Here is a 24,281-nt window from a genome sequence, read left to right on the forward strand (position 1 = left end):
CGTATTCAATACTGTATTGGAAGTAGTAGTTAATGCAATAAAAAAGAAAGTTACACAAATTTGTAAGGAAGAAATAAATCTTTGCTCATAGATGATATGACTGTGTAGAATATTCTACAGAATTCAATAACAGCAACAAAATCCTAGAACTAAAAATACTTACACCGATACTTCAGGATGTAAGGTTAACATATAAAGGTCAACTGATTTTTTATATGCTAGCAATGAACACAGAATTTGAAATAAAAAGCAATTACTAATTACATTAGCACCAAAAGTAAAATATTTAAGCATAAAATTATTAAAATATGTATAAGATAGAGGACAACTACAAAACTCTGATGAAAGACATAAAAAATCTAAATAAATGAAGAGATATTCCATTTACACAGATAGGAAATATCAATACTGCCAAGGTACAGCTCCTCCTGACTTGATATCATTTCACCACAATCTCAATCGAAATTTCATCTAGTTATTTTGTTATCCTTGAGGATAATAGTTATCTTTGGAGAAAGCATGAGGGTGGCAACTAAGGAGCACAGAGGCATTTCAGAGATGATGGGAATGTTCTACTTCTTGACCCAATTTTCCCTGTGTAAGAATTTAGTGGGTTATTTATTAACTTTTGTAACTATCTACGTATTATACAAAATTTAAAAATCAAATAAACATCTGAACACTAATACTACTGTAGAAGACATTGTTATCAGTGAAGGGTATAATTAAAATCAAGAATTAGATCAAGCAAAATACTATATCCTTCTCTGAGAAGCCATCTTTACACATTAAATTTTCAAATTAGGGTTTTAAAATTAGTAAATTAAGAAGAAGCAAGTAACTTACAGGAGAAGATTAGCACATAATAAAAAGGAAAATAATAGTTTGTCCTTCTCAAATAGTGATCGGCATATATTACAATATAAGTTGTATGTGAAGTGGTCGTTTAGATATCGTAGACGCTTTTCCAAAATTTTGGATTTATTACTAAAAGGTTAAAGAAAAGGAAAACATATTGTCAAGCAAACCTAAGTAAAAATAAGTAGAATTAACATATTTATCAAAATATTCACTATGAAAGGCATTTGAAATCACACATACAAATGAATATAAAACTAGTGAAATATGAATAAGCTCTATGAATTGCACCAAAATTAATCTCTTGTATGCAATATTGGAATATAGTTATGTAACAGGTTACCATCAGAGAAACAGTGAAAAAGCACATGGGGCCTCCCTATACTTTGTGTGTATATGTGGTTTATAACTTCTTGTGAATCTGTATTTCAAAATAGTTTTTTAAAATGAAGTACCATTCTGTGAAAAAAAAGTATGTTTCATACCATCTTTGTGTTTTCAAAATTCTAAGTAACTTTTATAAATATACCTATTTCCCTCCCTACCTCTTACATTTCCCTTACTAATAGAAATTCAGTAGGTGGTGATGGTGTTTTTTTTTCTTTCTTTCAATTAACTGATTGTTTTTAGTCATTCAAGTTTAAGTTGAATAATTGACATAAAAGTCAAACATAAATTTCAGAGAGTATGTGGAGTAATTTAAACTCTCATATATTCCCGTGGGATTTTAAAACAGCAGGGCCACATTGAAAGTTCCATAAAATATTAAGCTGAAAACAATCATCTCTGTTAGTGAGAGAAAAGTAAGAGGTAGGGCTGGGAGGGAAATGGGTATAGTTATAAATAAAAGAGCAATCGGGGATCCCTGTAGTGATGAAAATGTTCTTTATCTTGACTATATTAATCTCAATATCCTGGTTATGATATTGTTCTATAGGTTTTCAAAATGTTATCATTGGGGAAACTGGGTAAAGGGTGCATGAGATTTGCATCATTTCTTACAATTTCATGTGAATCTACACTTATCTCAAATTTTAATTTTGATTAAAAAATACTACTTGGGGGTCTGGGGCTGTAGCTCAGTGGTAGAGCACTTGCCTCATATGTGTGGGGCACTGGATTCGATCTTCAGCACCACATAAAAATAAATAAATAAAGATATTTAAAAAATACTACTTGCTCCACAGGAATACAGTTAAAGGGTTAGGTACTGACACTTCTCTGAGTAGGCCTTTTTGTACAGGATTGACTTTTGTGGAGTCATTAATGGTTTATGTACTCAAACATAATAAATTCAACAAAGATGAAGGGAAACCCTGAATAAAATATAAAAATAAAAAAATTAACCTAGCTGTATTTCATATGCATAACATTACCTCATTGAAAGGGAAAACAAGTTAACTTTTAAATATAGTATTTTTAAAAAATATTTATTTTTTTAGTTGTAGTTGGACATAATACCTTTATTAATTTGTATGTGGTACTGAGGATTGAACCCAGGGCCTTGCATGTGCTACTCGAGCACTCTACCATTGAGCCACAACCCCACCCCAAAATATAGTATTTTATATCTAAAAACAAAAAACATTTTTTGTGTGGACATATACTTTGAACTCTCTTTAAGTATATACCCGGGAGTAGAATTACAGGACCAAATGGCAAATCTGTTTAATATTTTGTGTAACCCAATGTGGCCATGCTATTTTAAAATCTCACCAGTAGTGTATGAAAGTTTCAATTATTCCACATCCTCTCTGAAACTTATGTTTGACTTTTATGTCAATTATTCAACTTAAACTTCCTCTATCATATGCCTTATGTAAATTCAAATTCCAAAATCCAGTTGGGAAATCTTAACAGATTTCAATCACTTGAGATTTTTCTCCCAAGAAATCATGTAGAAAGAAATTTCCTATAGCACATGTGATAGGCTCAAATCATATTTTAATTCTACTTAATGAGTAGAGCTGTCACTAAATACTAGACAATATATAAATACTTCGTAAACATTGTCTTATTTAAATCCTCATAAGAACCCCCAAAGGTAGGTAATACTATTATTATCCCTTTTTTGGGGGGGTACCTGGGATTGAACTCAGGGACACTAGACGAGTGAGCCACAAACCAGCCCAATTTTTGTATTTTATTTAGAGACAGGATCTTCCTGAGTTGCTTAGCCCCTTGATAAATAGACTGGCTTTGAACTCTTTATCCTCCTGCCTCTGCCTTTCAAGCCACTGAGATTAGAGGTGTGTACCATGTTATCATTATTTTATGGATAAGGGAACCTGAGACAATCATAGAGCCATTAACTGACTTGCCTATGGTATGTGAGAAAACTTGAGATTTAATCCCTGACTCCAAAATCTGTGTACATTTATTAATTAGTTAAGGGAAAATATCCATCAAATTGTCAGAAATGTGGGACTGAAGCCTTTTAGGGTCCCCATGGCTAGAGGAGAATAAATCATGTGCATTTTAAAAATATTTAAAAGAGAAAAAAAGGACTAAAGCCAATCCCTTTATGCCTAAATCTTAAGGAATGAAACATTTTTAAGAAGACTTTAATTATCTTTCTTTTGTTCTTTTTTCTTCCACCTTCCTTCCTTTACTTTCTCATATTTTTAATGATTTACAATGAATTTATATTGCAAAATTAATTAGAAACAGATTTTTTTTCTTTAAGTACTTGGGATTGAATGCAGGATTTCTGGCATGCCAAGCCAAGTGCTCTCTACTGAGCTACATCCCCAGACTTTTTTTTTCTTCTTCTTCTTCTTTTTTCTTTTAATAATTTCATCTTAAGACAGGTCTTGCTAAGTAAACCAAGCTAGCCTTGAACTTGTTTTCCTCCTGCCTTGGCCTCCCCAGTAGCTAGGATTACAGGTGTATGCTTCTGTATCTAGCTAAAAGTTTTATTTTTAAAATGGAAAGGATAGTGAAAACTCAACCTAGGGAGGATGGATGAAGCTAGAGAAGGTTTACCTGTCATGAATAGAGTTGATGTAAAGATTCACAAACCAGATGAGAGAGTATTGGTACATGGGATCAATGTTAGCCAGGTCTGCAATGCTAAAGAATAACACTGATGAATGTTTAGCTATGGGTCTGTAGCCTTCTCGAGACTCTGCTATTTTCAGTTCTGTTTTTTCTGCAATCTAGAAGAGAAAAATTGAGATTAAAAAATAAGGAAATTATTTTATTTATGTACTTTTCATATGACCAAGTTTATATTTTAAGAAAACAGCCTCTAACCCGATGAAAAATTATATAAATTTAACTTCAGTACAGTTTACAAAAAAGGGTTATATCCTGCTAAAATAGAAAAGGAGAGGAAGGTAGAACTAAGGAGTGAAGAAGAGAGGAAAACAAAAAAGATTTTAATTTCAAATTTAACAGATTAAAGGCATGATTACCCATAATTTATTTTTTATTTGAGGAATACCAGAGCTATCAATCTTTGATTATTCTCTACTTGATTCTGACATATGTCTACTATTTACCCCCTTTTGTTTAATAGGTCAAAGAATGATGGGGCAGGAAGACAGAGAGCAATATGCATGTATATATGTTTAGGATGTTAATGTGTACTAGAACCCAGCACAAAGTCTGGTTGATGGTTTTATACATTGAGAACACTTTTTTCCAACTACTTTCTCACATGTTTAACTGTTCTAGAGTTAATAGAGCTGTAGATAATCAACCCAGAAGGAAAATTTTCTCTAAGATAATAACTCTTCATTTGACAACTCAATTTGATAGCTTGATTTTATAGGAAAAAAAGAGTTCAGAGCACTGTTCTAACCCATTTTCCTTTCTTTGGTATTGTTATCTACCAACTCTGGTGAATAAGAATGCTTATACAGTCATGTTTATATTGAATGAACTTATTTGTCATTGCTTGGGTCAAGTGACAAGGACAGAACTAAACCCAAGATACTATAATTAAATTTCCCTAGAGAATCAGAACTTGAGTCTCACAAACCAAAGTCAGGTGGAACTAGGCATTAGGACTAAAAGGTCATGGTAATTTTTCAACATGTTGGTTTCTATGTGCTAGATAATTATATGCAGAAACAGGTACAAAAGTTTTACAGAAGAAATTGGTCCTCAAATAGAGTAGAGTCAAGTCCAAGATGACAACACAGTTGCAGAGAGAGAAAGATAGACGCAGACCCTCCTCTTTGTGGCAAGGGCAATCAGGAATGATCAAAAGCAGGAGATAATTCTCTAATATTGAGAAAAATACTCCAGAAAGAGAAAGAAAAAGAGATTAAATGCTTTCCACTCATCCTTCAGATCTGGATACTTGCTGTAGTTGGTAAAATAAAATGCTCTGTTATGGTTTGGATTTGGAATGTTCCCTAAAGGCTCTTGTGTTAAAGTCTTGGTTCCCAGTGAAGGAATGTTCAGAGGTGGGGCTTTTAGAAAATGATTGGATCCTGAGAGCTTTTATCTCATCAGTGAATAAATCCATTGATATATTCATAATTCAAATAGACTAGTGGGAGGTAGTGAAAACTGTAGAGGTGGAAACGATTAGAAGGGAGTAGGTTATTGGGGCTGTGCCCTTGGGAATGTGTCTTGTCCTTGGCCATTTCCTTTCTCTCTCTTTTCTTCCCAACTGGTATGAGGTGAGCAACTTTGCTCTACCACATCCTCCCTGCCATGTTTTTCTGTCTCACCATAGGCCCAGAATCAATGGAGCTGGACTGAAACCTCTGACTTAGACTGGATCCTGAAAAATGTGTGCCAAAATAAATCTTTGCCCATCTAAATCAATTTTTTCAGGCATTTTTGTCACAGTGATGAAAATCTGACTACATAATTGCCATTTATATATTCTTTATTTTAAATAGGCTTCTGCTTCCTGCAAACAAACATTCCCAAGAATCATATAATAGAACCACAAATGAACTGAAAGTAAATTTTGCATCTCAGTCTTGTCTATAATAAGCATAACAAAGTTAACAATAATGAGAATTAATGAAATATTATGTAAAAAGCATATTCTTAGCATTCCTATTTAAACATTCTATCATTTAAATCTTGAGTTTTCAACTCAAATGCTATTTTACCATCAAAACAGTAGCAAACAAAAGCAAATAGCAAATATTGTTATTATTTTAAAATAGTAAATAATAATTTAATTCATGTTCCTTGGCTTGGTTGACTGTTTGTTTTGGTGATATTAGGAATTGAATCCAGGGCTTTTTTCTTGTTAGGCAATAGCTCTACCACTGAGTGCCCCAGTCCCTCAATGGTATATCTATAAATAATCTCTGCTAAATTTGGATCCTTACTCTGAAAAGTTAAAATTGAGAAATATACCTTAAAAATCATTTACCATTAATGGTCTAAAATCAAAGAACAAAGCATTTTATAAAAAATGAACATCGTGAATATATATTAGAGATATTAAAAGAGGATAATTCATTATTTGTAAAAAGTATCCTGGTCTGTAACATTTAAGAATCAAAAAGACTAAACTTCAGTCATAATATCACTAGTGTGGGGGTAAGCTTTGAAATCTTTAAAACAAAATCTTATTTTTTTTAGTGTGTGTATGTTTAATTTTGTAGTTTAGGATAAAAGGGAAAAGCAGGTTTTGAACTATGTAGGGGAACTTTCTTCTGCAGAACGTGGCATAGAATTCATGGTTAATTATTTAGTGTATTTAAACAATGTCCGTAATAATCAATGGAACCTAGACAGCAGGATATTGTTTAATAAATTTACTTCTAATAGTAAGATAAAATACTTGAATCAAAAGACACTTACATTCCTTTTATCCTTGAGTCTTAATGGAAAATAAGCTAGTAAATGACCCTTAGCCTCTCTTGCCTTTTAAAAAGTTCATTGAGGGAACAATGAGAAGCTTATTTGTTCTGCTCTAATGAACAGGAATTAGGAAGGGAAACACTATAGAATATTCCATCCATGGTTGCAGGTGGGGGATGCCATAGAATATTTTTCTAAGAACCTACATCTTTGGTTTCCCAAGATGGAGTGGGAGAGTACACCTGACCAAATATTCCTTATGATCACATTTATTCAAAACTAAACCTATCCAAAGAGAAAGGGTACCTAAACACTTTCAAAGTCCTCTGCCTCTGAGTGAAACTAGACTGGAATGGAGAACAGTGGAAGATTACTAAAGGATTAGTGCAGTATCTATTCTGATGTTTTAAAATATTTTTTTAAGTTGTTCAAGTAACCCAATCAATAAATGGGCCAAGGAACTGAACAAACATTTCTCAGAAGATGATATGCAATCAATCAACAAATATATGAAAAAATGTTCCATATCTCTAGGTATTAGAGAAATGCAATTCAACACTACCCTTTAAGATTTCATCCCACTCCAGTCAGAATGGCAGCTATTAAGAATATAAACAACAAAACGTGTTGGCCATGATGTAGGGGAAAAAAGCACAGTCACACACTGCTGGTGGGACTGCAAATTGGTGCAGCCAATATGGAAAGCAGTATGAAGATTCCTTGGAATACTGGGAATGGAACCACCATTTTACTCAGCTATCCCACTCCTCAGTCTATACCCAAAGGACTTAAAAATAGCATACTACATGGACACAGCCACATCAATGTTTAAAGAAGCACAATTCACAATAGCTGTGAACCAACCTAGATGCCCTTCAGTAGATGAATGGATAAAGAAACTGTGGCATATATACACAATGGAATATTACTCAGCAATAAAAGAGAACAAAATCAGGGCATTTGCAGGTAAATGGATGGAGTTAGAGAAGATAATACTAAGTGAAGTTAGCCAATCCCAAAAAACCAAATGCCGAATGTTTCCTTTGATACAAGGAGGCTGATTCATAGTGGGATAGGGAACAGAAGCATGGGAGAAATAGATTAATTCTAGACAGGATAGAGGGGTTAAAGGGAGAAGGGAAAGGGCGTGGGGTAACTAATGATGGTAAAATGTGAAGACATGAATTGGTGTGAATATACTATGTATATAACCAGAGATGAAAAATTGTGCTATATGTAATAAGAATTGTAATGCATTCTGCTGTCATACATAAATAAAAAATTTACATAATAAAAAATAAATAAATCCTATATACTGGAAAAAATGTGGTACATATACACAATGGAATATTATTCAGCAATAAAAGAGAATAAAATCGTGGCATTTGCAGGTAAATGGATGAAGTTGGAGAATATAATGCTAAGTGAAGTTAGCCAATCCCAAAAAACCAAATGCTGAATGTTTTCTCTGATATAAGGAGGCTGATTCATAGTGGGGTTGGGAGTGCGAGCATGGGAGGATTAGGTGAAATCTGGATAGGGCAAAGGGGTGGGAGGGAAAGGGAAGGGGCATGGAGTAGAAAAGATGGTGGAATGAGATAGTCATCATTACCCTAAATATATGAATGAAGACATGGTGTGAATATACTTTGTATACAACCAGAGATATGAAAAATTGTGCTCTATATGTGTAATATGAATTGTAATGCCTTCTGCTATCATATATAACAAATGAGAATGAAAAATAAATAAAAAAATTTTTAGTTGTCAATAGACCTTTATTTTGTTTATTTATTTACATGTGGTGCTGAGAATCGAACCCAGTGCCTCACACATGATAGGCAAGTGCTCTACCACTGAGCTACATTCCCAGCCCTGATTTTTTATTTTTTAATTATCCTAAAGTGAAGGAATACCTTATTGGGTGGGACTAAGGAGGACTAAAAGGCCTGAAAACTTATAAAGTTAGCCTGTAGGAGTCATTCTGCAATGCTGTTTAATTGTGTAAACTTGAGCCTCAACTAACTTTTGTGGACAGTGGTTTTCTAGTTGAGGTGCAAAAGAGAGCTGCTAACAAGGTCTCTTCCACCCATAACATTGTATGATTCTATAAAGAAAAATAATGTAAGAAGAGCATTTGGCTGCGTTAGATGAATCTGCAATAAATACAGTATTGGCTGTAGACTACTTGCATCCCTGCCTCTACCTGCAACTCTCACTTCTTATATTTCTCTCCCCCATAAACATGTGACAAGATAATGTCAAAACCATCCCTACTGGAGTGTTCCTCCTAGAACATTTTTTTTTGGAGTTGTAGATGGACAGCATACTTTTATTTTATTTGTTTATTTTTATGTGGTACTGAGGGTCGAACCCAGTGCCTCACACTTGCTAGGCAAGCATTCTGCCGCTGAGCGACAGCCCCAGTCCCTCCTTGAACAACTTATTATCCAGTCAACTACCTCCAACCAATAATAGATGTAAGACAAATTCTCAAATTCAACTTTTAAAGTAAAGAGTCAAATGCGGCTTTCCCTCCCACAATCCTTCTGCCCTTCCTTTCTAACTTGGGCCTGGCGGAATGGCTCCCAGAAAGAAGGGCTGTTCTGCCTTCAACAAGGTCGTGACCGGGAATACACTATCAACATTCACAAGTGCATCCATGGAGTGGGCTTCAAGAAGTGTGTTCCTCGGGCACTCAAAGAGATCAGGAAATTTGCCATGAAAGAGATCCGAACTCCAAATGTGCGCATTGATACTAGGCTCAATAAAGCTGTTTGGGCCAAAGGAATAAGGAATGTCCCATATCGTATTGGTGTGCGATTATCCAGAAAAATCTAACCAGGATGAAGATTCACCAAACAAGCTCTATACTTTGGTAACCTATGTCTCCGTTACCATGTTAAAAAATCTACAGTCAATGTGGATGAGAACTAACTGCTGATAGTTAAATAAAGTCATAAAACTGTAAATAAATAATAAATAAATAAAGTGAAGAGTCAACTAAAACTTAAGTGAACCTGACAGAGTGTAACTTACTTACCCAATAACAACCCCAATGTATTTTAAAAACTTTCGTTGTAAATTAATTTCTTCTGTATAAAGATACATGTAGATACCATACAGGAAGAGTTTAGGCTTTTATTGTACTTTTATCTTCTGAAATTCTCCCTTCTAAAGATGATAATATTTCTCAATATCTTTTAGTTGTTCATTATTAGCTGCAGACTACAGAATAAGAGCATTTTGTTCTTCAAATTCCAATCAAGGGGCTGGGGTTGTGGCTCAGTGGCAGAGTCCTTGCCTTGCACATGTAAGGCACTGGGTTTGATCCTCAGCACCACATAAAAATAAATACACAAACTAAAAGTATTGTGTCTATCTACAACTAAAAATTTTTTTAAAAAAGAAATAAAATATTTTTTAAAAATTCCAATGAAGGCTGGGATTGTGGCTCAGCGGTACAGTGCTCGCCTAGCACGAGCGAGGCCCTGGGTTCGATCCTCAGCACCACATAAAAATAAATAAATAAAGATATTGTGTCCAACTACAACTAAAAAATAAATATTTAAAAAAATTCCAATCAAGTTTTCAATAATTCAACAGTAAGTTATTCTTTTATGAGTTTAAAATTAGTTTCTATGTCATCATATTTAATCAATTCTTTTTCTAGGGCTAGCCAAGCCCTAAAAAACAAATGCCAAATGTCTTCTTTGATATAAGGAGAGTAACTAAGAACAGACTAGGGAAGAAGAGCACGAGAAGACCAACATTAAACAAGGATGAGAGGTGGGAGGGAAAGGGAGAGAGAAGGGAAATTGCATGGAAATGGAAGGAGACCCTCAGGGGTATACAAAATTACATACAAGAGGAAGTGAGGGGAAAGGGAAAAAATACAAGGGGGAGAAATGAATTACAGAAGAGGGGGTAGAGAGAGAAGAGGGGAGGGTAGGGGAGGGGAGGGGGGATAGTAGAGGATAGGAAAGGCAGCAGAATACAACAGACACTAGTATGGCAATATGTAAATCAATGGATGTGTAACCGATGTGATTCTGCAATCTGTATACAGGGTAAAAATGGGAGTTCATAACCCTCATGAATCAAAGTGTGAAATATGATATATCAAGATCTATGTAATGTTTTGAACAACCAACAATAAAAATTAAAATAAAACAAAAAAACCAAAGTAATAAATATAAAAAAAAAACAAAGCATCTCTAGGATTCTTTTTTCACCTGCTGTTTCTTTGTTATCTCATTGGACATCATTTTGGCAGAGTCTAAGACTTTAATAGCACTTTCATCTTCTAAAATGTTCCCTTCTGAAGATGATAATGTTTCTAAAATTTTTGTCTCTATATCATTTAGTTGCTTCTTATTAGCTGCAGACTGAAGAATAAGAGCATTTCGTTCCTCTTCTAATTCTGGTCTAAAAAGATAGAAACATTTAGTCTAAATTTATCTAATGTATATCTAAATATGTCAAAATTTTGTAGACATTTAAATTATTTTATATACAAGTCACAAACTGAAGTGATTGATAACTTAAGAGAAAATATTTTCATGCAAGTAACAACTTAAATTCAAGTAAAGAGAATATTGTTTGTATCAAAGATGGCAATAACATGTGCCACAGTAAATCTAACAATACTATTATTAAGTATTAAACAACATTATTAAGCTATGTTTTAATAAAAAGATGGGATGAAACTTCAAATACCACAATTTACCATGTTATAAAATATGCTATCACATAATTTACTCTTAGACATAAGTGGAATTTCAATATTGGAAGTAACAAAACTACCTCACAGTTATATACTTTCACTTTTAATCTGACTTCATGTAATAGACCACTTATGTTATACTAAACTTCAAGAGAAATAAAAGATTTCTTTCCAGAAGCAATTCTTTGCTGTAACTTCTCTGGGTTTTATATTTTTTCTCATTTTCAAGATAATATATATTAGTAATGAAAAAATATCTAAGCATAAAGAAAACAATAAAAGAATCCACAATCTTACAGAACCATTAATAATCACTGTTAGCAGGTATACTGCTTTCCAGTCCTTTTTTTTTCTTTTTGTATATATAGATATCCATCCACCCATTACTTTTTGAAATAAAATGTTACCTATGCTGTATTTACATAGTTTTGTGTCTTAGTTTTTCCTTAGTATCCTAAGCATTTTCTAATTTCATGCACATTTCTATACATCTTTTATTTTTTATACAAGCCTTTGAATGTATTTCTGATTATCTCCATGACATAGATTCTTAGAGATGAAAATTTAGTCTCAACAAAATGTAAGTCAGAAGTCATGGCATGTAACCCGAATCCCACTACCCATACTAAAAACTCAACATAACCTGGTTGGCTTATAACTTATTCGTTACTGGCTATTTTAAAGAATTATATAATTATTAAATTTATAATAACAAAATACAAAAACAGTTTCAAAATAATCCCCAAATAAAGATATAAAATGGTCTAAAAATATTCCTCTCTAGATTATAAGGAAGCTTCTAAGAAATTACATACCTCTCCTTTGCAACAACAATGCCTAGTAATTGATCTTCAAGTCCTTCTGGAGTTATCATGAAATTGAGCAAAGACACTTTTGTGGCCAGCTCTGGCATGTAGTGTGGATTTCTCAGTTTTGTAGTGATATAAAATTTGAAGTCAAAGGAATACTCAATAATGACTTCACCAAGTCGGATGCAATCAAGGCCACCTATATTTCATAAAACAAATGCGTTATAAATAAGCCAAAATTACATAGCTCCTCCCATGTTCTTTTAAGGCCTTGCCTACGTTACAAATAGAGTCCTAAATAATTTGAAATAGTCTTAAATAATTTGAAATAGAAAATTGGTATGACAAAAGTCATAGATACAGAGGCAAGTAAGCAATTAAATAGATTCTTCTGTAGTGGTACTTGGAGTAGTATAGGATATTTTCTCTAATTGTCACGAAATTCACAAATCAAAGTTTCTTTTGAGTTTCCTTAATCCATCAAATTTCAATCATGATCCCAAAATAACTATATATAAGTAAAGCTCTTAAAGGTACTAGACCTTAGCAGAGACAAAATTTTCATAAGCAGAAAGATATAAAATGGGCAATGTTTACCTAAACTCAACTCTAGCCCACATTCACCACCACTGTTCATAATAATGGATTTTGTGTAGTCAATAGTCACAAGATAAAGAAATTTCAGACTGGCTTCAACTTCTTCATGTTCTCTATAGAACAAGAGTCTAGATAACAATAGTTAAGACAGAGAAGAGAAGGCAACATACTTATCTTGGAATATCCAACCAAGGTTCATTCCTGATGATAGCTGGTTTCAAATGTCTTTATACTCATTACAATGATGAAGAAGTTGAGTTATCAACATTATTATTAAATTTACACAGTGGTTTTCTATCATGTCTCAAAGATAAGACAATCATCTGTAAGTTCTACCAATATTAACTGCCTTGTACCTTGTTTAAAAGTTTGTCTAAGTAGTAAAGGCTCCAAAGATGGATCCAGTTCTTCACCAACATTTTCTAACAGAAGTGGAGTTCCAAACTGTATACAGTTTTCCAATGTCCTTATATAGTCTGAATCTGATAGCTTAATAACACTGAGCTGATTTTCTTTCTCAGAGTTTTTGATCCACTTATTGGCTTGACCCTGGGGGTCAATCATTAAAGGCCTAGAAATATAATAAGAAAAATTCTGAGAGGAACACATAAATATTGGGATTTCCTTAAATTATGTAGCTTAAAAATATCACCATCAATCTACACAAATACAAAGTGATATTATCAGGATAAATTTTTACAAAAGTCCTTTGAGAAAAAAGTGAAAAGGAGTTTTATTCTTATTTATTTTTCAAACAAAAAAATTCAGTTTCAGGAAGTACTTTCTTCAGGATTTCAAGATTCTAAAACTAGTTTAGTGTTAGATGAATTAGACCTTGTATGGAATGAGATGGATATCATTACCCTAGGAACTGTATGAAGACATAAATGGTGTGACTCTATTTTGTGTACAATCAGAGAAATGAAAAATTGTGCTCCATATATGGACTATTAATTGAAATGCATTCTGCTGTCATGTATAACAAATTAGAACATTTGTTAACAAATTAGTAAATAAATAAATATTTTTTTAAAAAAGAACTGGACCTTGTAAACCTGCGAGTTGACAGTTCTTTCCAATGTAACCACTGACTTCATGGAAATTTTAATTCATTATATCAATTAACATAATATGAAAAATAATACTATACATTATTTGCTAAAAATTTAAAACCAGGGATTCACTAGATTGTAAGGGATTTTCTCAATTTGTGAGTGGAACCACAAGTACAAATTGAGTGAAATTAAGTCTGATATATTTAGGATTTTTTTTTCCTGAGATAGTACATCAGAGACTTTGTGTTGAAGAATATACAGTTCATTAGAAGGAGAGAACAGTACAGTGGTTACCAGACCTTGGGAAGTTGTGAGGAAGGAAGATCTAGAGAGAAAAGTTGATAAGTACAGGGGTGCACTTGGATAGGAGGGATAACTTCTTCTAAGTTTCGATAGCATAGTAGGATAACTACGGTTGACGACAATTAATTGAATACTTCTAAATAGTAAGCCAAGAAGATTTTAATCCCAAAGAAAATTACAAAGAAATGGTAAATATTTGAAGTGTAGATATACCAACTACCCTGATCTGATCATTACACACTATATAAATATATTGAAATATGACATTGTATCCTATAAATATGTACAACTATGTGATTAATTTTTCAATTAAAAATAAGTCAGTTTCAGATATTTAACGTATGATATGGTTTCATCTCCTTTAGTGATGATGGTGACATCTTAGTTTCTCTCTGCATTCAGTACGGTACATCCAGTATTCTTTAAATATTTCAGTCAAAAAAAATGAGCATTTTGATTAAATTTTTTTTTGGTGCTGGGAATTGAACTCAGAAACACTCAACCACAGAGCCAAATCCCCAGCCCTATTTTGTATTTTATTTAGACAAAGGGCCACATTGAGTTGCTTAGTGCCTCGCTGTTGTTGAGGCTGGTTTTGAACCCAAGATCCTCCTGTCTCAGCCTCCTGATTTGCTGGGCATGCACCACTGTGCCTGGCTAAATTTCTTGCTGTTGGCAAAAAAATGAGGCAAAAAAAATCAGCCTTCCCAGATATCCTCCTCCTATCTTAACAGCTTCTAGGCTAAAATTCCCTTTACCTTTGCTCACAAATAAGTTCTTTAATCAGCTACTCCCAGACAATTGTGATATTTTTTCCTTCCTTCCCAAAAGATCAAACTAGCTAACTGGTTGTTTTCTTTCTGGGTTCAAATGGTGGTGAAATTCTATGCAAGAATAAAAAGGGCTGGGGTTGTGGCTCAGTGATAGAGCACTCACCTAACAAGTGCAAGGCGTTATGTTCGATCCTCAGCACCACATAGATATAAATAAATAAAATAAAGGTATTGTGTCCAACTATAACTAAAAAAAATTTTTTTTAAAGAATAAAAAGGTCCAGACACTAGTTAAAATTTACTTTTCCTACCACATAAGACAAAGAAGAAGTGTTCTACAACAACACAGATATTTTGCCTACAACTGTTAACAAGTTGCCCTGTGTTTAGACTGGATGTTTTTATAGTACCTTCGAAGTCCCTGTTTAAGGGGAGTTTTCTTCCTTGTATGTCCTTATAAGTAAAAATAAAAACAAAAACGGTATTTGTTCATTCCACTGTACAAAATAACAATACCTTTAACATTCTAATGTTTATCAATGCTTATGGTAATGCCTAAATCAATGTTCTTGGTAATACAATAATTAGAGATTTTTGTTTAATAGAATCATATGAATATTGGAAAATGGGGTTGTTGTGTCCCTCATAGAGATAAAGCTATAACATTGCATTTGTATTCTAAGTACACCCTACATTAGGTATGAAAAAATACTAGTCTAAAGTTGAGATTTTGGAAAATCTGAAGAAAGTAGCATAATTTCTCTGAAGAGGCAGCAATCTGGGGGAAAATAAAGCTTGTTATTAAATAGCCAAATTGATATATTAATAAACACTAAAAATGGAGCCCAATATTTTCATCATGGCTAAAACATAAGTAAAATAAGAATTAAGATATAAATATTTGAAGATAATTATTAAAAACTGACATTTGTTGGGCACTTATCATGTGCTAAGTGCCTTCCTATAACATTTCCAAGAGATAGGAGATTTTTATCTCCATTTACATATGTGTCTATGGAGGCCACAAGTAAGTGATCAAGTAAGTTACCAAAATCTCAAGACAGAAAGTGATAGAGAAAAACTGAAATATAAATATCCTGACTCCAGTCTGCACTGCTCTGAATGACTACATAATATTATAAACAAACTTCTAGAAAATTTGATAAGTAGAATGATTATTTATAAACTGTGATCCTAATAGCATGACTAGCTAACTAATTTACAAATCCTTCTTCTATCTAGTACTGATAGGTAAAATATGACATTATTTTAGTTAAATTGAGGTATTCATTTGAAAGATATAGAAGACTGATATAATACATGCATATAGAAAAACAAGTGTTGCAGAAACAGACAAAACTGAAATCCATTAACATTAAGTATGTGAGCTGAACTGACAGCCAGACTTGGGGAGAGTGCCAGTCTGATAATCTATGGGCTCACTGGGTCCATATGTGGAAGAAGGCTAGAATTTAGAACCCTGTATTAAGCTGAAACCCACAAAGAAGCTTCTTAAAACCATGGATAGAAAAATTCTAAACCTATGCATAAGGAGATAACAAGAAAATATTTGAAATCTTGTTTCCCTTCTGGCTGGGAAATAGTGTCCTCTGAGAATCTATAGCTATGGGTCTACCATTTATATAAGTTTAGGATACAAATTTATGTTACTTATAAGATGGAGAAAACTCTAAGCTGCAAAATATGTATTTGTCCAACAATACTCCTGGGAATCCCAGAAGCAAAACACACAAAAGAAAAACTCACTCCCTCAGGGAGAGGAAGGAAAATGTTTGGGCCAAAATATTATGCCTTTACCAACTTTTAATAAATAGAGATCTACAGGGGAAAAGGGAGAGTGGGAGAAGAAGGACAGAGAGAGAGAGACAGAGAGAGACAGAAGACACAGACCCTCCTCTTTGTGGCAAGGGCAATCAAGAATGATCAAAAGCAAGAGATAATTCTCCAAAATTGAGAAAAATACTCCAGAATCCTAGCTTGTGTTCTAAGTTTGGATCCATAACTAGACTAACTTGAAACTTCTGGCCTGTTACCATAGCAACAACAAAATCTAAACCCAGCTCTACTTCTAATTAGACTAACAAACCTCTGAACTAATAATACGATAGAAGAGGCATGCCTACTTCCAGGAGTAAGTGCTATTAAACTCAGTCTTTATTGTTAGACCTATGATATATCTGGCATTAGGAGAAACTTAAATAAGCAAGAAAAAACCCCAACATATTCTCAAAAGACAAACTGATAGAAACAGGCTCTCAGAAGACACAAATATTGAAAATATCTGGCAGGAATTTAAAAAATATCTATGACTAAAATGTTAAAAGAGTTAATGGAAACACTGAACAACATGAGATGATCTTTAGCAAAAGATAGAAACCATAAACAAGGATTAAATCAAAATACTATAAATAAAAACATGATGTCAAACCTAAAGAATTCCTTTCATGGACTGTGTGCAGACAACCCACTGTGGAGAGAAACAGCTAATATAACTAGAAACTTGAAAACAGGTTAGAAGAAATTATCTAGAGTGAACTCAAAAAGAAAAAAGAGTGGTGAGTGGTAAAATACAGAACAGAACTTCCAACAATTATGGCATTATACAGACTTACAAATATGACACTGGATCACAGGAAGAGAAAAGGGAAAAAAATGAGGTGAATCTAAGAAGCTCAGAGAACCTCAGTTGGGATAAACACCAAAATGAAAAAACACATAGAAGTGTGCATATACACTTGTACCCATCAAACCTCTAAAAACTAAAGATAAAGAAAAATGTGGGGCTGGGGCTGTATCTCAGTGGTAGAGCGCTTGGCCTCACACTTGTGAGGCACTGGGTTCGATCCTCAGCACCACATAAAAATAAATAAATAAAGCTATTGTGTCCATCTACAACTAAAAAATATAAAAAAAAAAAGAAAGAAAGAAAAATGCGAAGGTGACCAGAAGAAAAAAAAGACACTTTACATAAGAGGAACTAAAATAAGAGAGTAGTGAACTTCTCATCAGACTATACAAGACAAAGGCAGTGGAGTAACATTTAAAAAAATTTTTTTTAAATGTATTCTTATGTGGTGCTGGGGATAGAACCCAGTGCCTAATGCATGCCAGGCAAGAGCTCTACTACTAAGCTACAACCCCAGCCCCTGGAGTAACATTTTAAAGGAAACAAAAGTTAAAAAAAAAAAAAAAAACAACAACAAGGGGCCGGGGTTGTGGCTCAGTGGTAGAGTGCTCGTCTCACATGTATGTGTCGATCCTCAGAACCACATAAAAATAAAATAAAAAATAAAGGTATAAAACAAAACAAAATAACAACAAAACTGTCAACCCAGAAGTCTAAACCCTGCAAAAACAATCTTTCAAACTAAAGATGAAATAAATATTCTTTAAGAATGCTGAATGAGTTTATTACCAGCAGATTTATACTCAGGAAGTATTAAAGGACACCCTTCAGGCAGAAGAAATATGAAATGAGATAAAAACAAAGAAATGAAAAAGTCCAAAGATAGGAGGAAATGGAGGGTATATATGAAAAACTCTTTCTTACATTTAATAACTCAAAAATAAATTACTATCTCAGGCAAAGACAGTTAACAATGTGTTTGAGTATTTATGGTATATGAAAAAATAAAACATAGATATGAAGGAATCATTGGAATTATACTGATGAAAGATTCTTATACTATCTGTATAGGAGGGTTTATTTTGCAGTGCTGGGAATTGAAACCATGGCCTTGTGCATGCCAGGCAAGCATTCTACTACTGAGCTATATCTCCAGCCTGTATATGTATAGTATTATTAAATTATTTGGATGTGTTCAGTAATAAATTAAAGATGGATATTGTAAACACTAGAACAAATAAACACTAAAAACATAGTAAATAACCATTAAGTCAATCCTGCAGATAAAAATGAAATCACAAAAATATTGAATTAATTTAAATCCAAGTAGAATAAGAATATTAAAAACAACAAAGAACAGATGAGAGAAAAGAACTAGCAAGATGACAGGTGAAAATCTAGATGTATCAATAATACCATTCAATGTAAATGATCCAAATACTGCAATTTAAAGTGGGGAAAAAAAAAGTCATTTTCCAAACTAATTCACAAATCCTCATAAAAGAAAAACTAAAAGGACAAAATTAGCATTGCAAATCAGTAAAGAAAGTCGAGATAACTCAAAACAATGCTGGGGTAAAAGAATGTCACTTTACAATAAGTAAAATTATACTTTATTTCAGCATTTCCAAAAAATGCAAAAAGAAGCAAGTACTAGAGTCCCAACTGTCAAAAAGTATACTGCTTTCCCAGCTCACTCTTTCTGACAGCTACTCTCCTGGCATCTAGTTCCCATGTTTATTAACATAAAGGCACAGCCCTGAGTTACAGGTTACCAGACCTAGGGTGAATTATTTGGCCCAAGGTAGAACAATGAGGTTTTCTTCACAGGAATTAGAATTAGAATTTTATGTTTCTGCTTCATCTATATCATTCAACTCAAGATTTTTGACTCAGGAACTAACGCTTTCTTGGATATGTGTACAGTAGACTAGAGCCAGTGTATCTTTAAAGATAGACTAATGAAGCATCTGCACAAAGAATAATACAGAATATGAGACAGAGAGAAATAGACAGAGGCACAGACACAGAGAGAAAATAACTGCCTTAGTTACTAATGGTTTCCATTTTTAGCTTCTAGAGGCCTGGTCACCCATCTTTTCTCTGAGATACCCTTAAGATAGTTTAAAATGAGTACTCAAAGAGTAAGCATTATTAGCTATATTATTAGGCTTTGCTGTGAAGAGGTACAGAGAGGAAACTAAGCTTTTTATATTAGTGACAAGAAGGATGATAATTGTGACTACACTGGGCCCAAAAGGCAAGAAGTAGAATCTAGGCTATATATGGAAATTATTCCTCCAAAACTGACCAAATCCATGGCCTCTTGATCACCTAGTCCAAAAATAACAAGTAGAAATGGAAACTATTGGAATGTCACTTTATTAGAAGAGTCAACTTTCTGTCAGAAATGACAGATTATTTTCCTCAATTTGCATTTCCTTGAATGTCAATTAAGGGTTACAGATATACCAAAGGCATCTCTGAACTACAATTTAAAAAAATGATGGCATTTGCCAGTAAACGGATGGAGAATACCATGCTAAGTGAAATAAGCCAATCCCCTCAAACCAAAGTCTGAACATTTTCTCTGATATGCAGATGTTAATTCACAATAAAGGGTGGGTAGGGGGCTAAGGAAAAACAGAGTTACTTTGGATCAGGAAGAAGGAAGTGAAGGGAGAGGAGGGGATGTGAGGGTAGAAAAGATAATAGAATGAATTGAGCATTATTATATTACCCTATGTGCATATATGACTATATGACTATATTGTGATTCTACATCATGTACAACCAGAAGAATGAGAAGTTATACCTCATTTATGTATGATTTGTCAAAATGCATTCTATCATGTAAAACTAATTAGAATAAATAAGAAAAAAATGATACATATTTAAGAAACTAGAAATCTTTTAACTGTCCTAATTGATCATTACACATTGTGTGTGTGTTTATGTATACATACATATCCATACATTTGGAATTCTCACATTATACCCCATAAATAAATAATTTTACATCAACAAAATGAATAAATGAGATCTTTATTTTATCATAATTTCTTTTATTAAAGTTTAAAGATGAAATAACTCATGACTTGGAAACTTTTAAAAATCTGAATGGCCACCAAATGCATGGAAATAGAGTCTAAAATAGAATGAATACTTAAGGCTCTAATATATTGAATATTAGGGTATAATAATCTCTGCTTTACAACATATTTTTTGAGTAGTTAAAATATATTCTTTCTCAGAGTATGTTAAATTTTATTCATTGCTTAGAAGTTTCAAACTAAGGATGTTCACTTTCAAGTAAAATTTTGAGCAAATAAACACTCAAAATATGATTATATAATACAACAAATATAAAGAACACTTAAATGTTTTGCAGTTTCTTTTTTTCTTCTTTTGTACTGGGGATTGAACCCAGGGGCATTTAACCACTGAGTCACATCCCCAGCTCTTTTTTTAATATTTTATTTAGAGACAGGGTCTCACTGAGTTATTCAGGGCCTCACTAAGTTGTTGAGGCTGGCTTTGAACTTATGATCCTCCTGCCTCAGCCTCCAGAGCTGCTGTGATTTTTAGGTGTTCCCACCATGCCCAGCTAAATGTTTTGCAGTTTCTAATAAGGTTTCCAAAGAATGTAAACAAACAATAACTCTAATTATCAGGAAGTAAGATCTCCTTTTTTTGGGTGGTACTGGGGATTGAACCCAGGGCCTCACACATATTTAAGCACACAGTCTATTATTGAATTACATCACTATCCCAATATTTCCTTATATCTTTAGTTTTTCCCATATTGCAAAAGAAGACTAAAATTTTGTATATAGTTTTGAGGACGGTGAAATGAATCTATATAGATGAATTTATGTAGATGCATTTCATTTCATGAATCTACATAGATTAATTTTATTTCACTTTGGCATAGTTATAAAGAGCAGGGATTTGGTAGTTAGGTTACCTGGGTTCAAATTCTGACTCTGCTATTATTAGCTCAGTTATCTTACTAACCTTCCAATTCCCCATCTATAAAATGGAATAAAAATAATGCCTAACTCATGATGTAAGGATATAGAGCATTTAGAATAGTATCTGATGAATACAAGGACTCAATATTGTTTGTCATAATATGTTTGAGAAACGGTCTCATGTGAAACTTTAAATTAGATAACAGCAGGACTAAATAACCATTATAGAAAACTACTTCTCAGAGGAAAATAATTTTCCAAGTTTTTCAATGTGATATGGATAAAAAAATAACACTAAATCCATTTGGAAAGTTCTTGTAATTATCAGACTATTAATGATAGAAATTAAAAAAATATATCCATGAGATCACATAAGTTATCGAGTTTTAATATCATGAAAATGGGTATCAATAAAAACAGATATGCTATGTAGGCAAAACCAGAAATAACCCAGATATACATTAACAGGATGATTCATAAGCAGTGTTCATGTAATAGAATACTACTCAGCAATAACAACAACAACAGCAAAAATAGAAAATACCAATATATGCAGTAGCATGAATGAATCTCAAAAATTTACAGAGTAGAAAAATTCTTACACACTAGAACACATACTACATGATTCCATTTATATGAAGTACTAGAATAAGCATAACTAAATCTATGATGGGAAATAATAAAAAAAATGATTTTGAGGTGCGATAAAGGCAAGGATTTATTGGAAAGGGTTAATAAAGGAATTTCCCAAGGAGTAGTTATGTTATGTATCTTGATAGAGATATGCTTTTCATAGGTATTTACTTTCATTGGCACTCACCAAATGATACACTGTTTTATGAATTTCTTTGTAAATTTTACCTCAGAAGAAAAAAAATGAACTTAACTAAGGATATGCATGCATAAGTATCTGAGGGGAATATATCTATATCTGTAGCATACACTAAAACACATTTTAAAAATGTGTTGATGGATTGGTACAAAGATAAACAGACATGTATACTTAAGTAGCAAGTATAAAAAAATGTTAATTACAGAATCTAGGAGGTCTCAGCTCTATTGGTGCTTATTGTAAAATTCTTTCAACTTTTACACACTGAAAACTTTAAAATAAGATAATAGAAAAAAATTAATACTTTATGTTTCTTACCAACGCCTAGAGTTATTAACAATCACTCCATTATCTATGGAGAATGTATCTGTTGGTAGTCCAGCAATATTCCAAGCTCTAATTTTTACTGGATCACCCAGGGTCTTACTTAGTGAGAATTCTTCTGAACATGGGATTTTTTTCTCCTGTAGGAAATAAACAAAAATCTGATGTTTTCTTTCATCTTGCTAATTGGAACATTTTTTAAATTAAAAAATTGATTTAATTACCATTAGGTATTATGTAATAACTCTAAGAGCCAGGGGAGGGAAAAACAAAATGTTGAGCTGTAAAAGTATTTTACTGAATCAAAGAAGCAGCAAACAAAAACAAGAAGCAAGAAAAACCCTGTATATTCACTTTCGCCCAAAATACTTCAAAATGTACTTTGAATGTTCTAAAACAAAACTTACTAAATATAAAACTAGTACCTTGCACAACATGCTCCAATCTTCTGTACAAGTTTGTCGAAAGCCAGAAGTGAAAGCACCAAGGTAAGCTATTACTCCTGCTGATACTAAGACATCACCAGTTAAATTTTCATATGTTATCTGAAGGTCATCTGCAGCTTGCGCCCATCTGTGTGATTAGCCAGAGGCAAAAGAGACATACAATAGATACGGAACAACAGAAGACAGTAAGTAAAAGGGCAAGGGCTTCCAAACCAAATTCTATAACAAAAAGTTATTTAAACCTTGGGCACTTGTTTATCTGTACAATAAGGAAATTGGATCCCTTCTAACTCTAATATGCTATTATTTATACCTATATATCTATATTATTTGAATGATAATCTGCCTTTCATTTTTAGAATATTAGGAAAATGGATGGCCTTGGAGAAGATAATGCTAAGTGAAATCAGCCAATCCAAAAAAAAAAAAAAAGCCAAATATTTTCTCTGATATAAGGAGGCTGACTCATAGTGGGGTAGGGAGGGGGAGCATGGGAGGAATAGATGAATTCTAGATAGGGAAGAGGGGTGGGAGGGAAAGGGAGGAGGCAGGGGACTAGCAAGGATGGTGGAATGTGATAGACATCATTATTCAAAGTACATGTATGAAGACATGAATTGGTGTCAACATACTTTATATATAACCAGAGATATGAAAAATTGTGCTGTATATGTGTAATAAGAATTGTAATGCATTCCGCTATCATTTATTTTTTAGGAAATAAAAAAAGAATGTTAGGTATTTCTTATAGGACCTAGCTCTTCAGAACAAGCAAAAACAAAACATGAGCATTTTGCCTAATAATTTTTGCTAGGATGATTTAGTCTAATGTTCCTACTATTTGTTTCAGTATTCATTGTTAGACTGTTAACAGAAAACATTTGCAACTCATTATAAAAACTGTATGTAAATTGTAAAGAAGTTGAAATACTAAGATTAATATTTTTCTCATTTAATGGAAATAAATGAGAAGTTAAATAAAAAGTTATATTCCAAAACCATCTAATCTGTCCTACAAAACACTTTCAAAGACATATTACCTTATCATGCTATGCATTGAACAAATATAATTAATAAATGAAATAGTTTGCTGTCCAGCCCAGGTAAATGGATTAGAAAAAAGCTAACTGCCTTTATTAAATTAAATCAGTTTTAT

The 24,281-nt window shown here is 33.0% G+C and overlaps 1 protein-coding gene across 1 annotated transcript in view; it reads right to left on the reverse strand.

The window, feature by feature from the left end:
- Dnah12 (dynein axonemal heavy chain 12) overlaps nt 1-24,281 on the reverse strand; it is a 262,207-nt gene that overhangs the window by 52,080 nt on the left and 185,846 nt on the right. Inside the window, exons 53-59 of the mRNA XM_077795643.1 lie at nt 23,105-23,252; nt 22,674-22,819; nt 13,128-13,342; nt 12,181-12,373; nt 10,875-11,067; nt 3,844-4,016; nt 847-987 (exon numbers count right to left, since the gene is read on the reverse strand). Coding sequence (XP_077651769.1) covers nt 847-987; nt 3,844-4,016; nt 10,875-11,067; nt 12,181-12,373; nt 13,128-13,342; nt 22,674-22,819; nt 23,105-23,252 — 1,209 coding nt within the window. The remainder of the gene's footprint in view (nt 1-846; nt 988-3,843; nt 4,017-10,874; nt 11,068-12,180; nt 12,374-13,127; nt 13,343-22,673; nt 22,820-23,104; nt 23,253-24,281) is intronic.

Source organism: Urocitellus parryii, chromosome 3, assembly GCF_045843805.1.
Source record: "Urocitellus parryii isolate mUroPar1 chromosome 3, mUroPar1.hap1, whole genome shotgun sequence".
In the NCBI taxonomy this organism is placed as follows: domain Eukaryota; kingdom Metazoa; phylum Chordata; class Mammalia; order Rodentia; family Sciuridae; genus Urocitellus; species Urocitellus parryii.